Raw genomic sequence first — 21,171 nt, 5'->3', positions numbered from 1 at the left:
TAGCTCCTGGCCTTGCACAGGGCAATCCCAAGAATCACACCATGTCCCGAGAGTGTTGTCCAAATACTTCTTGAACTCTGGCAGACTTGGTGTGACTACTTCCATGGGGAGCCTGTTCCAGTGCCCAGCCACCTTCTGGATGTAAAACCTTTTCCTAATATCCAACATAAACCACACTTGACACAACTTCAGGCCATTCCTTCAGGTCCTGTCGCTGGTCACCAGAGAGAAAAGATCAGTGGCTGCTGCTCCTCTTCCTCGCAGAAAGCTGTAGAACACCTATGTGGTCTCCCTTCAATCTCTTCATCTCCAAGCTGAAGAGATCAAGTGACTTCAGCTGCTCCTCAAGGCCTTTCACCATCTTCGTTGCCCACCTTTGCACACTCTCTGACTGCTTAATACCTTTCTTATATTGTGGTGCCCAAAACTGCACACAATATTCACGGCGAGGCCGCCCCAGTGCAGAGCAGGGCGGGACAGTCCTCTCCCTCGCCCAGCTGGTGATGCTTTGCCTGATGTCCCCCAGGACATGGTTGGCCCTTGTGGCTGCCAGGGCACTGCTGACTCATATTCAGCTTGCCATCACCAGGATCCCCAGGGCCCTTCTCGTGGCACTGCATCTCATCCCCCAGTCTGTACATACATCCCAGCATCCCAGCTGCAGAACCCAGTGCTTGTCTTCGTTAAACATCGTACATCTGGCGATTGCCCAGTCCTCTTGTTTGTCAAGGTCTTTGCAGGGCCTCTCTATGTTTGAGTGTGTCAACAGCTCCTCACAATTTAGTATCATGAGCAGACTTTCTTAGTTATACCCTGTCGCTCAACCCAAAACATACCCTTGAGTCCTGCATCCAAGTTGTTTATGAAGATGTCAAAGAGAACTGGCCCTAAGATGCAGCCCTGCAGGACCCCTCTAGTGACCCCTCACCAGCCTGATGTTACCTCATGTACTGTAAATCTTTGCACCTGACCCATAAGCCAGTTGCTCACCTGTTGCATGATGTGTTTATCCAGCTGCATGCTGGACAGGTTGTCCAGAAGGACACTGTGAGACACAATATCAAAAGCTTTACCGAAATCCAAAAAGATTACATCAACTGAATTCCTTTGATCAAGTAGGTGGGCTATCTTGTCATAAAAGGAAATTAAATTTGACAAACAGGGTTTTCCCCCCATGAAGCCATGCTGGCCATGACGAAAGACTCTGTAGTCCTTCAGGTGTTTTCCAGTAAATCCCAGAATAATCTCCATAATTTTACCAGTCATGGAAGTGAGAGAGACAGGGCTGCAGTTTCCAGGGTCATCCTTCTTGTCCTTCTTGAAAATTGGGACATTAGCCAGCTTCCAATCAACTGGGACCTCTCCAGATTCCCAAGACTGCTCAAAAATCATTGCAAGAGGCCTCATGATGAATCAGCGAGCTCTTTGAGTCTTCTCAGATGAATCCCATCAGGCCCCATATACTTAGAGGAATCCATCTGGAGCAGCAGACCCTGTATGTGTTCAGGGTCAACTGTAAGGTTGTCATTTTCACAGCCGTGGTTTCCAGCTCTGGGCACTGGGATCCTCTTAGCCTGTCATCAGGGTCGTTACTGCTTGGTAAACTGAGATGCATTTCAGTGCAGCCAAGAGGCAAATTATAACTGGAGACTAGTTAAAGGCACAGAACTGTGGAGAATAGGAGCTTCAAAGGTTATCAGTAGGGAACAGATTTTACAGGAGGAGGTAACATCTCTGAGTCCAACATAAATGCATTATGTCCTGTTCTTGAGATACATTTTTGAAGAAAGTGTGCAATAGATGGATGTGGTTCAGAAAGTATTTGAGGGCTGGGAAAATGCTTGATACTGTGAAAACTAATCTGATTTTTAGATCAGCAAGAAAGATTGACTGAAAGATGACTTTTTTTGTGGTGTATAAACAAGCAATGAGAGGAAAAGTAGTCACAAAAGACTCTTTAATCTATTAGACTGAGGCTTAATAAGATGTGGTAGCTGGAAGCCAAAGCTAGAGAAATTCAAATGAGCAATCTGCCACAAGTTTTTCTCAGAAGGGTACTTAGCTATTGAAAAATCCAACAGGAGAAATGAGAAATTTTTTGTGCTGCTTTCAGTTCAAGACTGAATCATTTCTTGGAAGATTCTGTAGTTAATTACTACTACAAATTACAGGAGTTCCAATAGAAAAATGTAATGATCTGTGTTATACAACTGATCGAGCCTATATAATTTAGTGGTTAGTTCTATATTTGGCCTTTATTTTACAAACATGCAATAAAAATGATAGCTTTCATGTTACTATGGATCTATTAATAAATTAAACATATTTATAAACTGATGTTACATATAGTTGTACTGTTAATGGAATATACCAGCCGCTTTGACATTATTCCTGGTCTCTTACTCTAATGTAGATCTTTAGTACTGGGGAAACTGTTCCCTGGACCAAAGATTCTCAGATATTAGTTCTCTTTTCTAGATTACTATGAAGGCCAAAAATTGCCATTATGTTCTTGAAAAATACTGAATGTATTGAAATATAACCAACTGCCAGTAACATAAAATGCTGTGTTGCCCTGCTGTAACATACTCGGGATAAAGCTCGTCAGTGTTGTATCAGTCTGCACACTGGTGAATTATCCTCATCCATACTTTCCTGAAAGATGTCCAAGGTGCTCTAAGAACTTTAGGTGCAATGTATTGAATCCATGATATGAGCTGGAAAGGCCAAGACAATGCTGACTTGACTGCTTGAAGCTCAGGAATACATACACAGTAGGTCCCCTAGAAAATAAATGACCATCATATATTCTTCTGAGATATTTCCCTAGCACCTCAGAAATCACTCTCTGTAGACTTTGAACAAAACTCCATATATTGCTGAGAGCCTTAAAACTGATAAAAGAGCTGGAATTACACTGTCCTAGGCATCCCTTAGTAACAGCCTTAATTACTTTTTGCAGGATCTTGCCTCAGCAATAAGTCTGCCTTCTATCTCAGACTGGACAGGCTTTTTTTTCTTTTAAATCGGCTTAATATAATCCAACTCTGGACTTTGCTTCTCTGCGCTTTTTCAAGTGCTTTGGAGAATGTGGCTGCAGTGGCCAAACCTCAGTTCTAAGTTGGTATTCAATTTGTAAATTGTATTTTGCTAGTTGAGGGAATGGCCTGCGTATTTCTGTGGGATCCTTGTAGGTGTTGATTGTTAAACTTATTTTAAAGTAGCAATTGATGGCTTCTGGTGAACAAAAGCCTATTTGTGCTGGTTGATAAACCATGTCACCATGTACCCATGGAAAAGACATTGACTGTCGTGCCATTTGAATGTGTTAAATTGTAGGTTTTTGCAAGCACATATGCTGTGTAATGTTCAGTTTTGCCTTCGTCTCAGTCTCTTTAAGGAACTTTGTCAGTGTTCATCCTCAGAAATATTGGCTGGTGCTCAGTTCAGTTTGTTTGCTTCCTAAGATGTTACTCCAGGTCTGGAAGCCCAGTGAATAAACTCTGCTGTTTTTCACATTCTTTGTTTAGTTGCACTCACACCTGCTGCACGTCTGCACCATCAGGATCACTGATGTAAGCAAGGCACAAAGTCCTTGTTGATCATTCTATGTGTTTTCATACACTTTTTTTATTTGGGTGGCAAACATGATGGTGATGCCCTCTGTCTATTCATACTTCTCTTTGAACTTTATTTCTGTGCTCACGTTTTCTTGCATGTGGTATTCTGGTATTTCTTTATTTTTGTTCAGAACGTCAAGCTCTCATCAAAGATCCAGAGTCTTGGACAACTGTTCTAACTGTTCCAGAGTTATTCCTGAATGAGTTTTGTGCTAACAAATGGCTTTTGTGTTTCTAACTGAAAATGTAGTCATGCCCAAGATAAATTATCTCACCCAAAGGAGAATATGATTTGTGTCATGTATTGAAGCGTGAGGCAGGAGTACCAAACAAACGCTGTCACTTGATTTTCTCCCACAAGGTACAACATCACACAGATACCTGAAAGCAGTAGAACTCTGCAACAGTGTGCCAGACATAGAATCATAGAATCATTTAGGTTGGAAAATACCTCTAAGATCATTAAGAGCAGCTGTAAACCTAACAATGCCAGGTTCACCACTATACCATGTCCCTACGTGCCACAGCTACACATCTTTTAAATACCTCCAGGAATGGTGACTCAACCACTTCCCTGGGCAGCCTGTTCCAATGCCTGATAAACCTTTCTGGGAGGAAATTTTTCCTAATATTCAATCTAAACCTCCCTTGGCACAACTTGAGGTCAACTTGAGCAAAAACCCTAACTCTTAAATAGCTAAGGAGTGCACCTCACTCACATAGTGATAGTGCTTCCAGTCCTCAAACTGGTGTGCTTTTTACTAACACAGCATTTCTGTGCCGTGTCGCATTATCTCTCTTGAGTGTTTGCACAGTTGCCTTAGCATTTGGCCTAGTCCATGTCCTCCAGGTTTTCCCTGATTGGGGTATCCAGATGTTTCTTTCATTTTCGTATTTGTATTTTAGCCTTACGGGGACTGGGTTCCATCTTTAACTAGTCTTCATTTCCCTTCTGGAGAACCAGAACTATCTACCTCCTTGCTTGTTTGTCAGAGCACCAAGTGACGCTCTCTCCATTTAACTGTTGCCCTGTGGTAAACAGCATAAATCATCATAAAACTATAGGTCTTTTGAACTCTTACAAATGTGCTATGTTCTGTCAGGATGTTCCTCAGTTGCGTGTTCCTTGCCTCTCCAAAGAAATGTATAGCTGAGCAGGCCCAAGAGTGAGGCATCCACTAAATTCATTCAGATTTTTGTTTGTGAAAGCTATCAGCTGAGTCATTTCCAGTTATCTATTTATCTATATGTATACTTGCCAGCTTACAGGATGTTTGCTCACTAATTAACTCCAAAACTACATTTATTTTTCATTAGCTGTGTATTTACTTTGAGCACTAGGCATTATTTCAACTGCCATTTTGGCTTGTGAGCCCTTGATCACCTTAAGCTTAAACATATGTTACTTTATTGGTTCACTCATCACTTCTGTGGAGCCAGCAGCATTGCTGGTTTAGTCCTGTGCAGGGTGTAAGAGCAGGCAGACTTGTGTCACTCTTCAGCCTTTTTTCAAACACCAGGCATAGCAGTAGATATGGCATTATTTTCTTCAAACACTATGGCCAGTGTTGGAAGAACAAAGATGTCTTGTCTAGCACCATCAGGTGCAGTGCAGTGTTTATTGTAGACTTCTTCACGTGCCTTTTTGTCCCACAGATCTTCTGATCTCAGGTTCTGTTTAGGCCTATTTGTTTGCTAGACAAATCCTAGTGGATTCTGGGATCCTAGGGCCAATTCTGGGATTTCAGTAATTCCCTTCTGAGTTTTTTTCCATTAGATGTCAGCCAGTTCTGTTGCTCAGTTTCTCCACCTCAAATGACAAGACCAATTCTTTGCCATTGGTATGTTAAAAACTCTTGTTCCCACCTTTTTTGGGGTGTTTGCTTAAAACACATCTTTTATGAAGAAAATCCTGCATTTCCAATTGTCAGAGCCCGTAGCTGGCTGTCACTGACTGTGCCTGCTGCCTACACCTCAGTGCTTCTGGCTGCACATGCACAGCTTGCCTCAGTGTAACTCCAGGCACCATGAAACACCTAAACTGCTGTTTGAGCTGAGGAAGATAGATTGGCCACAGAGAATTGAGAGTTGTCTGTGTTTCATTTGTTTTCCTTCTGTAGTGTTCAGAAACCATGCTAGAGCCGAAGTCTGCTTTATCCAGCATGCAGAATCCAGTGTTGCAGGACAGAAGGGGCTTAGCCGTCAGCTGCAGTAGCTCTCTGCCAGGCTTTCCTAAAGACACAGTTCCTCTCAGCTGGCAAGGACCTTCTTGGACGGAGTCACATAGTGGCCAGAGCGTGCCGTGTCTGGTAAATCTGCAGCCCAGCCAGAATGCACTGGCTTTCTGAAAAACCCACACAAAAATCACAACCCAAAGCCCCTGGGTTTGTAGCTATGTTCTCAGAATGCAGCGAGCACTGAAGCTTAGCTTGTCCCGAGCTTGCAGCCTGGATGCAGCCCTGGGAGGCTCAGATGTATGAAGAGCTGGCAGCACGCCCTGCCCTGGACAGCCTCATGCTTCTGCATTAGCATGAAAGTCAAAGTCATCAGTGTCATTTGCAGGACTTCTCAGATAGAATACAGAAACCAAATTAGGTATCAAGGCTATTTTCAGTGAAAACAAACTACCTTTTCTATTATTTTTTTTCTCCTTACTCAGACTGGGCTATTTTTTTCTAGTTTCATCTTTGTGCTAAATGAAACACCACATTTAAGCTGTTTGTTATATTCAAAAGTCCAAATCTGTTTCTTGTGTGATTAATTCCTGTTGCATGGATGTCACCAAGTCTGAATTTGAGTCAATATCTGACTGTTAATTAAAAAGGAGTCTTATTAATTCCCCCTTTTTTTCTGTTTCCTTCTTTGAGTTATTTTGTTGTGAAGCAAGGTCATTGCCACTGCATTTCTTAGCAATGTTTGATGTCTCTCTAATTGGAATATTTCTTTTAAACAACTACTCTCTAAAAAAATTCATGGCTATCAACACTTCTGATGTGTGTGTGACCTCAAAGTGGAGGTGGCACTCTTTGTCCTTAGTTTTTCTTTGCAGATTTTAGAGCTTCAAGCTTACTGCATTTTCCTCCCATTCTGTTCAGTCCATGTTGTTCGCAGTAGGATCTCATTGCTCTGTGTGGGTAGATTGCCTGCATTTGCATCTTTTGCATCTTTTACATCTTTTACATTTGATTTCAGTCAGAATATATGAATGTTTTATCCATCTAATAGCAATCAACCTTTCCTCTTTTGTCTTGGAAGTTGTTGCATTTAGATTAGCTCTCCTGTGTACTTTCTTAATGCTCCTTCAGAACAGCAGAATAATTTTAATTAGTATTAAATAGACACCTCATTCTTGTTTTTCTTGACAACTAAACCTTTGATTGTAATTTAAATTATAATTATTTTCATTATTTTATGGTGAACACAGACGACAACAGATTGCAGAATTCAGCTTATCAGTTGGTGCTGTTTCTTCCTGTGTGTATGAGAGGAAGCACAGGAGATGTGAAGCAGTGTTTCTTGTAGTTGACTTTTTTAACTTGGATATTTTATTGCAGAACGGCAAAGAAAGAGAATGTTTCATTTAGTTATTGAAGATTTATGTTGCATTGCTATGTAAATAACTGTGCAGGGGATTATGAGTGATTGCATTGCCCTCTTCATTAGAATGGGTGACAGTACTGTCTAGTAATAAATTTCGAAAATAAAAGTGAAAATGTGTACTTCAGTGGGCCCTTGAGAACAGAATTTGTGATATTTTGTAGAATATTCGGTCAAAGCTCTGAAGTTCATAGAACAAGTTATACGAAGGACCTTCTACTGCTAACTATACTTTTAATGCTAATACACTTCTAAAGCATATTAAATCTTAAGATTTAAGGTCTGAATAAAAAGCTTGTTGCAGAAAGCATACTAAGAAAATAGTTTGTATACATAGTTAAGTCTTCTGCAGGCTGAACAGGCGCAGCCCTCAGCCTCTCCCCTTACAAGATGTTCAAGTCCTTCAGTCATCTTTGTGGCCCCTCATAGGGCTTGTCTCCGCTATATCCATGTCTCGCTTGTGCTGGTGAGCCACAGAACTGGGCGCAGCACTCCAGCTGTGGTCTCACCAGTGATGAGTAAAGGATTAGGCTCAGCCCCCCTGAACTTGCTGAACACACTCTGCCTCTTACAGTGCAGAAAACTGGTCCTGATGTGGCCACAAGGGTACACTGGTGGCTAGCAGTCAACCTGATGTCCATCAGTATTGCCAAGCTGCTTTCCAGCTGGTTGGCCCCCAGAAGGTTCTGCTGCAAGGGGTTATTCTTGCCTAGCCAGTAATTGTTCAGACATGCAACTTTAATTATATTCACAAAATTTAAATTTAGATAGACATTCCGAAACTAGTTTCCAAGAAACTGAAGCTTCCTCAAAAGTACTGATGGTTAACCTAATTTTCTGACTGCTATACATGCTTAGACATATTGAGAGTAAACATAGCTGAATGAGCATTTACCTGGCAATAGATCACAGAAGCTTATCAAAGAATTAATTTTATTCAGATATTGCTGACACTATGCAATGACTGTGGGCTGCTATGCTTTAAATTTCTTATATGTTTTCTTTTGTATGAAACATTGGAAGAACATGCAGAATGCAATTTATCTTCTCCACAGCATGAATGTGACTGATCTGTTTCAATAACGATAGTCAATAGCGTATCAGAGCTTTTAGTTATTTGTCTTGTTACTATGCAGTTACAAAGAGAAGAAGTGCAATCTTCTGTATTTGACTTTGCTCTGGCCAGAATTTGTCTTCTATTTTGGCTGAGAAACTGCTGTGCCACATACTGATACTTGTTTTCTTACACAGTTATTGCTCTGCTTTTTTTTTAAGTAGGAGAGGTATTTGACATACTGAGGTAGCTAAAAAAATCCATTTTGGTCTGCTTACTGTTACTGTAGAATTTTTTCCCCCCTAAAGTTCTTAGTGAAGGAAACATATGTAAGTTGGGCAATATGTCAGAAAATTCATGTCACTGTCAGCTTGATTACCAACTACTGTCTGTTTTCCCTCTGCATCATCTGTATTGAAAAGACCGGAGTTTGAAGTAATGAGGGCTTGGAACCTTTGTCATTGTTGCTTTCGAGAATGGAGAATGTAAAATAAGATGACTAGTAAAGCAAAGGTAGGTCTGTGGTTGTACTGCAACCTTTAATAGCCGTATCTATACCCCTATATTGATAGATTAGAGGCATGTTTATATATGATGTTCCCGAATCTTAAGTATCTCCTAAGAGGCTGGAAGGCGTGGAACTTGCAGTGAAAGACATGAAGCTTCTGTAGAAGCCTTTGCTACTTAACTTGCATGATGCACTTTTTATTCTGCATAAGGTTACTGCTCCTCCATGGCAGCAGCTGGCCTCTTGCTTTCCCCTGTGTTTGACATAAACTAAGAACTCAAAGCCCAAATGTACAAGGTACTCAGTAACCTGCTGTCATTGGACAATTTCTTAATTTCTCACTTCCAACCTTGGGTACTCTGTGAATTAATGAACCAAAACATAGTAACTCCCCATATGCCTGATGAGCTTTAATACCATTGCCAGCATTTTCATTCCATTCAGTGTAAGCTACTCCAGATGCTCATTTACAGAGAAATATTGTTAATAATAACAATTTTGTTATGGAAATTTTGTACAAAAAAGTTAGCATTGTTTATTGTCCCAGTTTCTATTGGTGTTGACACTATTGTATCTTGTGACACGCGGAGATGTTCCTGATTTTATCTGGTATAGAAGTGGGTTGAATGTTATCTTTTACACACAAGTTGAAGAATAAACTTACCTTTCAAATACACAGGAAAGTCCTAGCCATGATACCTCCATACCCAGCCATGAGATAAAGTTAATATTTATTCCACAAGTGGAAGGAGAACATAGTGCTGATAAAGAGCTGCTTTTTCAGTAGAGCTGATATAAAACACTGCTGCCTGTCAATCACATTATAAAGTGGCTAACATTTATTTTATTAAAATGGGCGCAAACCCAGCATCAAATGTTATAACTAAATATTATAGTTATGTTTCTTTCTGCAGCTTTCTGTAACATGTTTCATTAACTTCTGTAAGCTTGGCATCATATAATAAGGTTCTTGGTAACCCAGCAGCTCTTCTGGCTTCTGCAGAAGTACTGAAATCTGCATTGTGGATCTGAGACAAGGATTGTGTCCAGTGGGTGTGATTGTTACTCTTTCTCACACCTAAAGGAAGTGAAATAGTCAGACAAATTCTTTCTGTGACATTTGTGCTGTTTAATTCTCTGCCATGGCAATGAATGCATCTAAGTGGGAGCAGAATGTACCAAAGACTGCACCTTTCCATGTAGACTCCTCCTCAGTCTTTGTGGTTGAAAAGAAATGCATATTTAGATTGTTCTTGTTTATCTATGTGTGATTATCAGTGAAGTGGTAAGAGTGGGAGGGTGGTGTGTTAAAGAAGTGAACATTTATTTGGTTTCATTTGGATATTGTAAAGGTGCACATGCTTTAGGTCATTCAATATGGAAGCAACTTAACCAGTTCACAGGAGCTTCCAGCACTGAAATACTCTGATGGAAGGAAACTGAAAGGAAAAAACCATACTCCAAAAGATACAAGGGCATAAAAATGATGGTTCGTTGCAGTGTATAAAGATGGGAGGGGTTCCTGTCCCTTCAGTTGCTGATGTTTCCTTCCTACATGTTTAATAATGGATTGGCATTTCAAAGTAGTGTGCAGGAATGTCATTTCACAGCAGAAAAGGAAACAAGTGCTTGCAAGTAAATTTGTGAGGAGATACTTCAGTGCCAAAAGATTTTGTGCATGGTGTTTTAGTGAATGTTTTGCAGATACAGCTCTTTTCCTGATCTTTTCAAAGGCTGGAATTTTTTCAAGGCAATATACTTAAGCAACTTTCTTTGAAAAATATGTCTCTTGAGTGTCCTGTGAAAATGCAGTTGGACCCATAGTCAGTGACACCTTTGAGCTGTATGTAACTTCTCCTGCAGGAGCCTCCTCCAAAAAGGCAAAGAGCAAACTCAGAACATCAGTTTGACCAGTCAAGGTGACTTATTTTTTTAGTGGAAAAAAATCAGGACAACTAGATAGATGCATCAGACCAGAGGTGGCACTGTTCATGCCTAATTCTTGACTTGTGTGCCATGCTCTTGCAGGGCAGGTCTTGATTTGGTCTGACTAGGTGAATTTTGAAGTTACATCAAACTTTCCACAGTTTTCTCTGATTCTTGGGAGTTTTGTTTCCAGATTCTTGGATCTGCTCCAGGTCTCCTAGTATTACCCGCTGCTGTATCCCAGATCTGAGCTTGTTCAGCAGTCCACAGACAGACAGAGAAATAGCACTTCTGTCAGAGAAGTCTACTGACCCCATTGTTTCTTAAAGAGTTGTATCTTTAGTATCTTACACATGTAGCTAATACCAGATTTCACATGGAGTTTGAAGATCCACAAGAAAATCTCATGAGCACAAGAAACTGTATAAGGAAAACACGATTTGACTTCTTAGGAGAAATCAATTTTGCTGTGTTTCATCTCCTGCAAGTGGAGTATTCAGAAAAATCCTTGGGTCAGTGAAACATCTGTGATGACAAATTCAAACTCAAACTCTGTGGTTAGATCTTGAAAATCTAACCACATATTTGTTCCTTTGGAGTAAGTTTGGGGAACCTCCTCGTTGCTGGGGCTGTGGAGACCATGCAAGTGCCTGCACTGCTCTGTGCATTAGTGGAGTCCCAGGGTTGGCAGCCAGGGAGGAATGAAGAGCTGCGTCTGCCCTGCAACCTGCAGGATCTCAGATCCTGCTCTAGAAAATTCAGTAGCAGAATTGTATAAGAGCACTATTAAATAGTTTTCAATGTTGTTAAAGCAGCTGATAAGACACATTTTATTTTATGCTGCTTTAATGTAGAAACTTGCTGTGTAATGAGGATTAAAAATAAGTAAATGGATGAGATATTTTTATTGAAATCATTTTATGTTATTCAGTCCACAGTGTAGCACACATAAACTAACAGTTACAGTATCATATTAGCCTCATGTGAAATACGAAGGGTAAAACAATGAAGCATCTATCTATGAACATGAAGACAATTTTCCATGAGATTATGGTTATGTTGTTTTCCTTCAGTTGCTGTCTACTGTTTAGTGCATTTCTCAAAGAGCAAAATGTAGTGATCTTTAAATACGCTGTGGATAAGTAGTTCAATCCTCACAATAAACAATTGCCAGCAAAGTAAAAGAAAACCCTTGCATTCTTTTTATATAGTACCTGAATAAATTAATCCAATATATTTATAAAAGTGGGGAAACATGTAGTTTGCGATGGATTGCCAAATCTTTATTAGAGCTGTAACTTCTCACAGCATGCAAATGGACCAGAATATTTACTATTTTTAGCTTAAAAGGACTGAGGTATTTTGTCTTTTCTGGCCACATTAAAAAAGTTGAAAAAGTGTACTGCATTTTTTAAGTGGGGCTTATCATACTCTGATCAGAAGTAGTTTCTTAAGGAGTTGAAGAAAGAAAAGAAAATCTTTCTGTATCAGGATAAATAGCCACTCTCAAGTTTGCTTTGGTCTGGATTTGGGCTTTATCCTTTTCAAGGCTTTCCCTGTCTGTAGTGTGACTATTTTAAGAACAAAAGTAGAAGCTTTGGCATAAGGTTTTGACCAGCTACCTTATTGCTGACACCAGAAAATGCCTCTGACAATTGAAAAGGTTGTTGAAATTGTCTGCCAATGTTTCCAGCCATGGACGATGCCTGTGTGGAGCAGCACTAACAAGGAGGGGAATTTGTCATCCCAGCTGGTTTTACTCATGAGCCTTTGTTAAATGAAACATTGTGAGCTGACATCTGGAAGGGAGTTGCCTTTTGTAAATTCAACTTCACAGCACTGTGAAGCAAATTTTGGAATGAAAGCCTTGAAAATGTTCATAACCTATTGTAGGGTAAGATTTTAAGAGGCAGCTCTTGCATCTCTTTTCACAGTGTAAGCTTCCTGATAAATAGTGACCTTGAGATCTTCTGTCACAAAATCACTACAAATTTCAGTGAAGAAAAGGCTTCAACAAGGTTGCTTGCTAATGGAGAAAATTGTCTGAGGAGCTGACCTAATTTTTCACTGAGTCAGGGATGTAGTTATTTAAACAAATCTATCAGGAGGAAGGTATTGAAATGGGCTATGTTAACCATTCACTAAGAGACTTGGAAAGAGATGGCTTTGTGCCTATCCCAAGGGCATGGGGTTTTCAGAATTTTAGGAATCAGATTCTGTGGTCCTGAGCTCTTGATTTTGGTGCTACCAAAGCAACTGTGTGATGTACCCTTAAGCCCAAGGAGCTGACAAATGGGAGACATGAAAGTGTTCAAGGCCAGGTTGGATGGGACTTTGAGCAGCCAGTTCCACTGAAAAGTGTGTCCCTGCCCATGACAGTGGGGTGAAACTAGATGATCTGTCAGGTCCCTTCCAACCCTACCCATTCTGTGATACATCACTGCTCGTTTTCTGGGGATGGATTGATAAGCTTTTTATTTAGTGGTTTATGGTGTGCTGTCTGGGAGCTCTGTCTCATCAGAGTTTGACAGCAAAGTGTCAGACATTTCTCTGGCACTCTAGTTCTGCTAATCTCAGCAGGATTCGTGAGGGTATTAGTGCAGTAAGTGGTTTATTAGAAGAGATAATTAGCACAAAGCAGATGAGGATTTAATAAATAAGGAGACTTGGTCTGCATCACTGAAACCTAGTTACGTGACATGGCAAGTCCCCTTGCTGAGCCTTCTTACCTCTCAGCTTCCCAGTACTTAGTAAATGCAGCAGCACATGCTCAGGATGGGCAAATCCCGTGAAGGAACAGCCTTTTCTGATGAGACCTACTGGATGATATAAACAAAAGCACTGAAAGAAGCAACACACACACAGCTTCAGTGTCTCCTGCACTGGGAGCTGACAGGCAGATGGAACAGATGCAGGCAGCAGGGCAGTGAGTTGGGGAGCAAGGAGGCACTGGGGAAAAGCAAACCTCAGCTGGTCTATCAAAAGCCTCCAGCTACAGTTCTTGGAACTGGCTGCAAGGCAGAGAAAGCTTTTTGGTCTATAATCCACCAGGAAATTGTGCTTTTCTCAGGTGGGAATTTAGATGTGCAGGTGAAAGGAGAAAATAAAGCCTATGTATAGCATGAAAAAATGTCAGAATCTAGGCTCCATTAAAGAAACAACAATGTTGTTTGCTCATTCCAAGCTTACCTACAGATTGGCAGACAAAAGCTGCTTCAGATCAACAAATTTTCATCCAAGCAAGTAATATTTTTAGAATTTTTCCATGTTATTAAATATACATGAGACTGAGTCCAGTGCTGCTCACATGGGAGTGAGTGAATGGTTCTGATTGCAGTGGGAAACCTATTGGTCTGCTGTTGCTTCCCAATACCCAGAGCCTTCCCTTGAACTGCTTATCATTTCCCTCCCACCTTCCTCAGTCTCCTCAAACTCTGGGAAATTATGTCAGCATATTTTGTCTTCTGTACAGTTATCCAGAAGGGAAACTTTTCATTTAAGCCCTGTAGAATTACCTTTATACATGTAGCATTAAAATTAATCTAGGAAAATACTGTACGAAGTAGCTTAGAATTAAGTCATGACCCATGTGTCTTCGCCTACTAGTGGTAGATTTTACCAGGCACTGAGGTAAAATACATCTTCACTGCTTGTTTTTCTAGCCATAGATCTGATACATTTGTATTGTGTAAGTTTTCCACAGTAGAAAAACATTTTAAAACATTAAGGAATATGTCAGGAAACTGTACTTTCAGAATCACATATTTGAAAGTAAATATAATTTGATACAGAAAACAGCACTGTTTCATCACTCACTGCACAAGATCATCTGATTGGTAATTTTTAATGTACCGTCCAGATATCCTCAGATATTAATGCCATTTATTAACCACAAATCTCCAGGTGAGGATTTGAAGAGATACACTTTTAGTACAAATTTAAAAAATCCTTCAGCACAAACTCCCTCCCCATGTTTCCAGTACTGTGATACCTAGGGTTTACCTTGTCACTATCAACCAAGCTTAGGATACCATTAATGGTCTCACTGTGCAGACCAGACTTCACAAAACCACAAAGTGGGTCAAGTTGGAAGGGACCACAGTGGGCCTTCTGGTCCAACCTCCTTGCTCTAGCAAGTACATCGTAGAGCCCATTGCATAGCACTGTGTCCAAGTGGGTTTTGAACAGCTCCCATGAGGGAGACTCCACAACTTCTCTGGGCAATCTCTCCCAGCATGCGGTTGCTCACACAGTAAAGAAGTTCTTCCTCATATTCGGGTGGAACTTCCTGTGCATCACTTTCTTCCTGTTACCTCTTGTCCCATTGCTTGGCATTCCTAAGAAGAACTTGGCTCCATCCTCTTGACACCCTCCTTTCTGATACTTACAGCATTGAAGAGGTCCCCTCTCAGTCATCTCTTTTCGAGGCTAACAGGTCCGGCTGCCTCAGCCTTTCCTCCTCCAGTCCCTTAATCATCTTTGTCACCCTCCACTGGACCCACTCCAGGACCTCTGTGTCTCTCCTGTACTGAGGAGCCCAGAACTGGACACAGCATTGCAGATGTGGCCTCACCAGGGCTCAGTAGAGGGGCAGGACCACCTCCCTCGACCTGCTGACAGTGCTTTTCCTGAGGTAACCTAGGACACCATTGTCCTTCTTGGCCACAAGGACACAGTTTTGCTCTGTTACCCATTACAAAATACAGTGCATATGGAAAAGTTAGTCAATTCTTCTGAACTTTTGTTTCCTTTCATGACAATGGTCTGGACAGTGTATTTGCTATTTCAAAATTCTTTTCTGAAATTAAAAATGTGGAGATTTCCTATTATCTACACTGTGATTTAGTGCATGTGTAGTGTGAAGGAATTGAAATATTGTGATGGTTATGAGCAATACATAGCCAAGTTTGCTGACTATACACAAGATGAAGAATCTCCGAAGTATTCATACACCCAAATAATTGCCAGAACTTCCTTTTCTAGTTGTTGTACCTTTTCACTAGGCAGGACATAGAATCATAGAATCGATTGGGTTGGAAAAGACCTCCGAGATTATCGAGTCCAACCCTTGGTCCAACTCCAGTCCATTTACCAGATCATGGCACTCAGTGCCACGTCCAATCTGCGTTTAAAAATCTCCAGGGATGGTGAATCCACCACCTCTCTGGGCAGCCCATTCCAATGCCTGATTACTCTCTCTGTAAAGAATTTTTTTCTGATATCCAACTTAAATTTCCCCTGGCAGAGCTTAAGCATGATGCATATGATGCCAGTCTTGCCATGCCATTGTGGTGGTATTGATGTGGTATGCCTCTGTGTCCAGATTTGCTCAGGTTCAATGTGGTCAGAATCAATACATCCCAATTTCAGTAAGCATTTTCTTCAGTGATGCACTTCTAGTCTATTCTGTGCTGAAGTCTTGAGAAATCACTTGGGAAGTAAACAATGACTAATTTTAACATTTTCAGCTGGAAAGCTGTTTAGAAAACTGTTCACTTGTCTCTCTCATTTGAGTTTTATCCTTTCCAGTGAGAGCCAGTAATGGATGGTACGAGTCCGTCTAAATATGATTTCTAAGGTCTTAAGCCTTAAGTGTTGATACTCTTTATTCAGTCATCTTTCCTGATGTGGAAATAAAACCTGCACTCAGTATTTGTGTATGTGTGTGTGACTGTGTGTCAAGCGAGAAGTGTAGGTTGTCTTTTGTACTAACATGGTGCCATGCATGTGCCACCAGTACCTTTTCCCTTCTAGAAGAATCACATAATTTTATAAACTCAGAGTAACTAGTGGCATATTCACTGTTACTCCAGAAAAAACAGATAAAACATAATCCCTGCACCACAGGAGGGCAATATTCTTCCTCAGAGCTTGACCCATTATCTTTCTGATGCAGCCTTTGTATCACAATAAAAATCACCAGTCTGGAGCAGCACAGTTTGACAGCATGACTCAGGAGAGCCACAAAATGACAGATACTAGAAATAAAAAACAAACAAACTGTGCCGGGTCATTGCTGTCAAAGCAAGATCCTTCACCTGTTGTTCCTGATGCTTATGCAGTCAGCAGTAGTTTGGGGACCATCGTTTCTGTTAACAGGACAGATTATTGATATGACTTGAAATTTAATATGGTTTTATTTATTTTCTAAGATTACACATTGCATCTCAGGATGTAACTGTAGCAGCAGTCAAGTGCTTTCCTCACTGTTTCCAGTCTGGTGATCCCAGGCGGTCCTGTGAACCTGCATGCTCCATCCCTCTGCTTCAGATCCACTCCCAACATCACTTCTCTTCCAGCTGCTGGGCTTCCCTTGGCTCTCAGTAGTTGCAACCAAGTCCTTGCCTTGTCTATTTATATGGAGCCAGGCACCCCGTGGAAAACCCTCAGACCACATGGCTTACTTCGCCCTGGACCTGACAGTGCAGCCAAGCAGAGTTAGGAGTTACCTGAAGTGGTCTCCAGGCAGTTCATTCAGCCTGAACTGTGCCTTCAGTTTACTCTGTAAAAAGGATGACTATTGCCTATCAGCTGTAGCTGATATTGCCTGTAGCTGTCTGTAGGTCAAGGATTTGCTTGAAGGCAGCTGGGTCTTCCAGAAAAGCAGGTAGAGCACATTGCAATGTTCTGTCTAATCTGCCTGTAAATGGAGCTGATGACTTGTCACTGGAAGTAATCCAACAGCAACACAGAAAAGTGGATTGCGTGTGCAAGGTGGGAGAACTAAAAGATGCCAAGGTGAAGTTTCCACTTCTACCTTAGATCAGATACCATGTGTCTCAAACAGAGCCCTAAGCTTCTACCAGGGCACTGACTGGTGCTGCCAGGCATTTTAGGGGTATATAGGACAGGAGGAGTCTTTCCAGTTTACATTGCCTTATTCCATACTCATAATTAAACGTCATTTTGCTCAGGAACTTGAATCCAGGGCCACATCTACATTCATAAATTAAGTAGCATCAGAGAATATTCCTGAGTACTGGAACTCCATCCTCTGTCCTGCTGAATTGTAATGCTGAGGGTAATAGTATGGATGCTGTTCTGTGCCGGTTGGCATCAGTGCCAGGGACAACCCAGGGCATATTTAATTTCCTCTTATAGCTGCAACCCACTGGCTCCACTTCCTGCCTCCCTGTGAGAATTCTCTCTCATTTGTTCCATAGCTAATTTGACTCGATACATAGGTACAGAACGGAGTGACAAAGGGGGACTGAGCATTGTCTACTCAGAAGTCAGGGATTAAATTGAGAACTCCCCTGTTTTCTAAAAGAGGGTACCAGTCATCAAACACTGTATGTTTGCTGAGGCAGTTTGGTCTCATATTGCAGGGATACAACTTTTTTATAGTGAACTTTGATTGTCTGAGTCAGAGGTACAGGAGGGATAATCATCCTAGTCACCCTCCAGCCTGGTCAGAAGGCATGTTCTTGGGAGGGAAACTCCTGGACACTTACTTGTCTCTGCTTGGATAAATGTTCAATAATACATAGGGGATGAGAGCAGATGGACCATGGAGCAATGCAGCTTTGGATTCACATTGTGGCAGGAAGATGAGGGAATTGCGACTTTGGAGCTTGTGTTCTGGTTGAGTACTTCTATGCCACAGCCTCTGAAAAGGAAATTTTCAACACTGCAAATCTAACCCAACTTTCCTTACAACCTTCCAGAAGAGAATGTTTGAAAAAAGTAAAGGTTGGGTTACAAGCAGAACAATGTGTCCAAGATGGAAATGGTCATGGTGGGGGGATGCTTATTTTTGTGAAAAAGAGGAGAAAAAAAGAAATGTGGTTTGATCCAAATTGGAGGGGGTTTGACTGCTGTATTGCAAAATGTTATTTTTTTCACTGTGTTTAGATCAATAACGTAACGGCAGCCCACCTTTGTCCCTCAGAAAGCTGTCTCAAAGGCCGCTTTGGTAATGAGATAGTACAGGAAGAAATCTAATGGATCCTGCCTTGTTACATCCAGGAAAACCTCACATGTTGACTTTCAGTAGAATCATCAAGAATTGATTTTGGAGAGTTAAAATCAAAAAAGTTTATAGTAGTTTTCAGCTGGTTTGCATGATTTTGCTAATTATTAGACCTTCTTGAAAATGTACAATATTTTTCTCAAATGACAAACTACAGCTGTGAAATTTTCCAGTTCACTACAAAAAGAATACATTTTCCATCTCTTCAGAGAAGCTAACTATTCACCAGCATTCACAGCAGGGAGGAGGAAACCCTTTACTTGCTGATTCTTACTGTTTAGGAAATGAGAGTTTACCAGTGCTTCTCTGGAACACGAGTGCTGTGGCTGAGCAGTGCCGAGGGAAGTGGCCTGCCTTGACTCTCTGGAGTTTTCTGTCTCTCCTGCCTGAAGTCTTTGGGAAGCTGCTTCCAACATAAGGCACTTAGCACTTAAAGGCAGAGCAGAACATCTATCAAACATGGAAAGATCAAAAACCCTGACTCCCTGTGGAGTGACTGTTGGGAGGGAAAGAGCTGAATAATGTTGGACATACTAAGATCTCTGACTTCACCTAATGCACACTGTGAAGGCTGTGTTTGTGGGCAAATGCTGATTCATTATTATGGATTTGGAAAAGCTTTTGTGCTTCTGTCTTTAAAGACTGCTCTATTACTTGTTTCAGAGGCAACAGTGGTTGCTTTTGCCTTCTCTTAGAGAAATATAAGCATAAGTGTAGATCTGAAGTATGATTTTTGAATGACTTGGAAGGTGGCTTGATGCTTGGTAAACTAAAAATCTTAAGAGCTGGGAAGGGCATTTAAAAACTCAACTTTCTGAAAAAAAAAAAAGATTCCTAAACCTCAGTGATAATTTGTCCCTTAATGGATATCAAGAGTATTCACTGGACATGCTCATGCTCAAGAATCAGGAACTGTGGTTTTGAGGACAAAATCACTGAAGCAGCTTATCTCTTCACTTAGAAAGACTCCTCACCCAGTCTCTAAACTAGTCTTTAAACTTCAGCTCGTCTGCTTCTAAAGGTCTGAGTACATGAGAACTTCTGAGATAGCCTTTCCATGCTGCTCCTCATCGGTAGCTTTGCAGGGCCAAGGCCAGAGCACTGTAGTGCTCACAGAAAGTTTGATGCAGGCAGCACAAAGATATTCTATGCTACATGAAGAATCAAACTACTCCCTCTTCTCAAGGTGATTTCCTCAAGTTTTGGCTGTTCTCATGCTCCCAGGAGGACCTTTTTCTGCATTAGCAGGTGGTGATCGATAGAAAATGTGGGTGATACTTCTTTGAATAGTTCTAGGTGGGAGTAAAGTTATTGTAATAGTAAGTGCAGATATTTTTGAAGTGAGTGTTATATGTTCAGTGGCTGTTACATGGTATACATGCCTGACGTGGTGTGGCTTTTCTTGTGATATTTCTGTCCTAGCTTGAAAAACATGTTGTTGCCTCTAAACAAATCAGAAAGCACTTAATTAGCAAAGTGCCTTCCACAGCTATTTGTATGATGAGTAGGTTATTGTCTCAGCAACATCAAACTCAGTGGGAAGAACTTGCACATGTTAATTTGTTCTCTGGAAATGGCATGACTGGGGATCAGCAGACAGCATCAAAGCAGAATAAAATCTCACATACATGGTTGCTGCTTTATGGAAATGACCTTTCTTTTTCCGAAGACAGAAGTCTTCCACTGGGAGCTGGAAGGTACAAAACAGCTTGACAACACAGCCTGTGAATGCGTGTCTCTAACAAGCATAGCTAATATTTTCTATTATTGCTGCATAGCACTCTCGGGGCAGCAAGCAGTTCCATTTAAATACAATTAATGTGAAAGTAATGATGTTTTGAATTTTACTCTTGTACATACTGTCAGGAGAAAGAATGTTGATTATTTTTTTTAATAATCTGATAGTGAAATAAAATGAAAATCTAATTCCTATGACACTGCCTGCACATTTCTTAATTCCACACTGTCTGAATCTTTCAGGGTTTTGAAGGTATTCCTGTCTCGAACAGCTCAGCGTATTCCATATATGACAGGTGGGCGAGTGATGAGGATGCTGGCTGTGATTCTTCTGGTAGTCTTTTGGTTTCTTGTTGGCTGGACTTCTGCAATAACCCAGAATTTGGAGAGAAACATTCCACTCATTGGCCAGGGGCAAACATCTGACCACCTGATCTTCAATATGTGCCTCATAGACCGCTGGGATTACATGATGGCTGTTGGTATGTTAATTTTATAGCTTATCTTTAATTTCTGAAATAAAGCTTAGTTTAATTTTTCATCTTTTAGAATTTCTTAAAGTTTTGTCAGACTGCCTAATATCATGTGAAAAGCTTATAAGGAAGTAAAATACCAGCATGCGTGTTTTTTAAATGAACTGAGAAGTAAAACAATTAAAATATACTGAAAATTCTATGCCTTTCAAAGGTTTGTAACTTGGATTGTAGTAGCAAAATTATGGGTGCTCAAGACATTTCATCTCTGAAGGCAGAAGATA

General features: G+C 40.9%; 1 protein-coding gene across 2 annotated transcripts in view; it reads left to right on the top strand.

Moving 5' to 3' along the window:
• The window catches only part of GPR158 (G protein-coupled receptor 158), a 179,150-nt gene that overhangs the window by 134,056 nt on the left and 23,923 nt on the right, over window positions 1–21,171 (top strand). For both annotated transcript variants that reach the window (XM_071560149.1, XM_071560146.1), the window contains exon 7: window positions 20,658–20,896. In XM_071560149.1, coding sequence (XP_071416250.1) covers window positions 20,658–20,896 — 239 coding nt within the window. The remainder of the gene's footprint in view (window positions 1–20,657; window positions 20,897–21,171) is intronic.

This window comes from Pithys albifrons, chromosome 7 (genome assembly GCF_047495875.1).
Source record: "Pithys albifrons albifrons isolate INPA30051 chromosome 7, PitAlb_v1, whole genome shotgun sequence".
Classification (NCBI taxonomy): Eukaryota; Metazoa; Chordata; class Aves; order Passeriformes; family Thamnophilidae; genus Pithys; species Pithys albifrons.
This window is presented reverse-complemented; position numbering and strand designations above follow the sequence as displayed.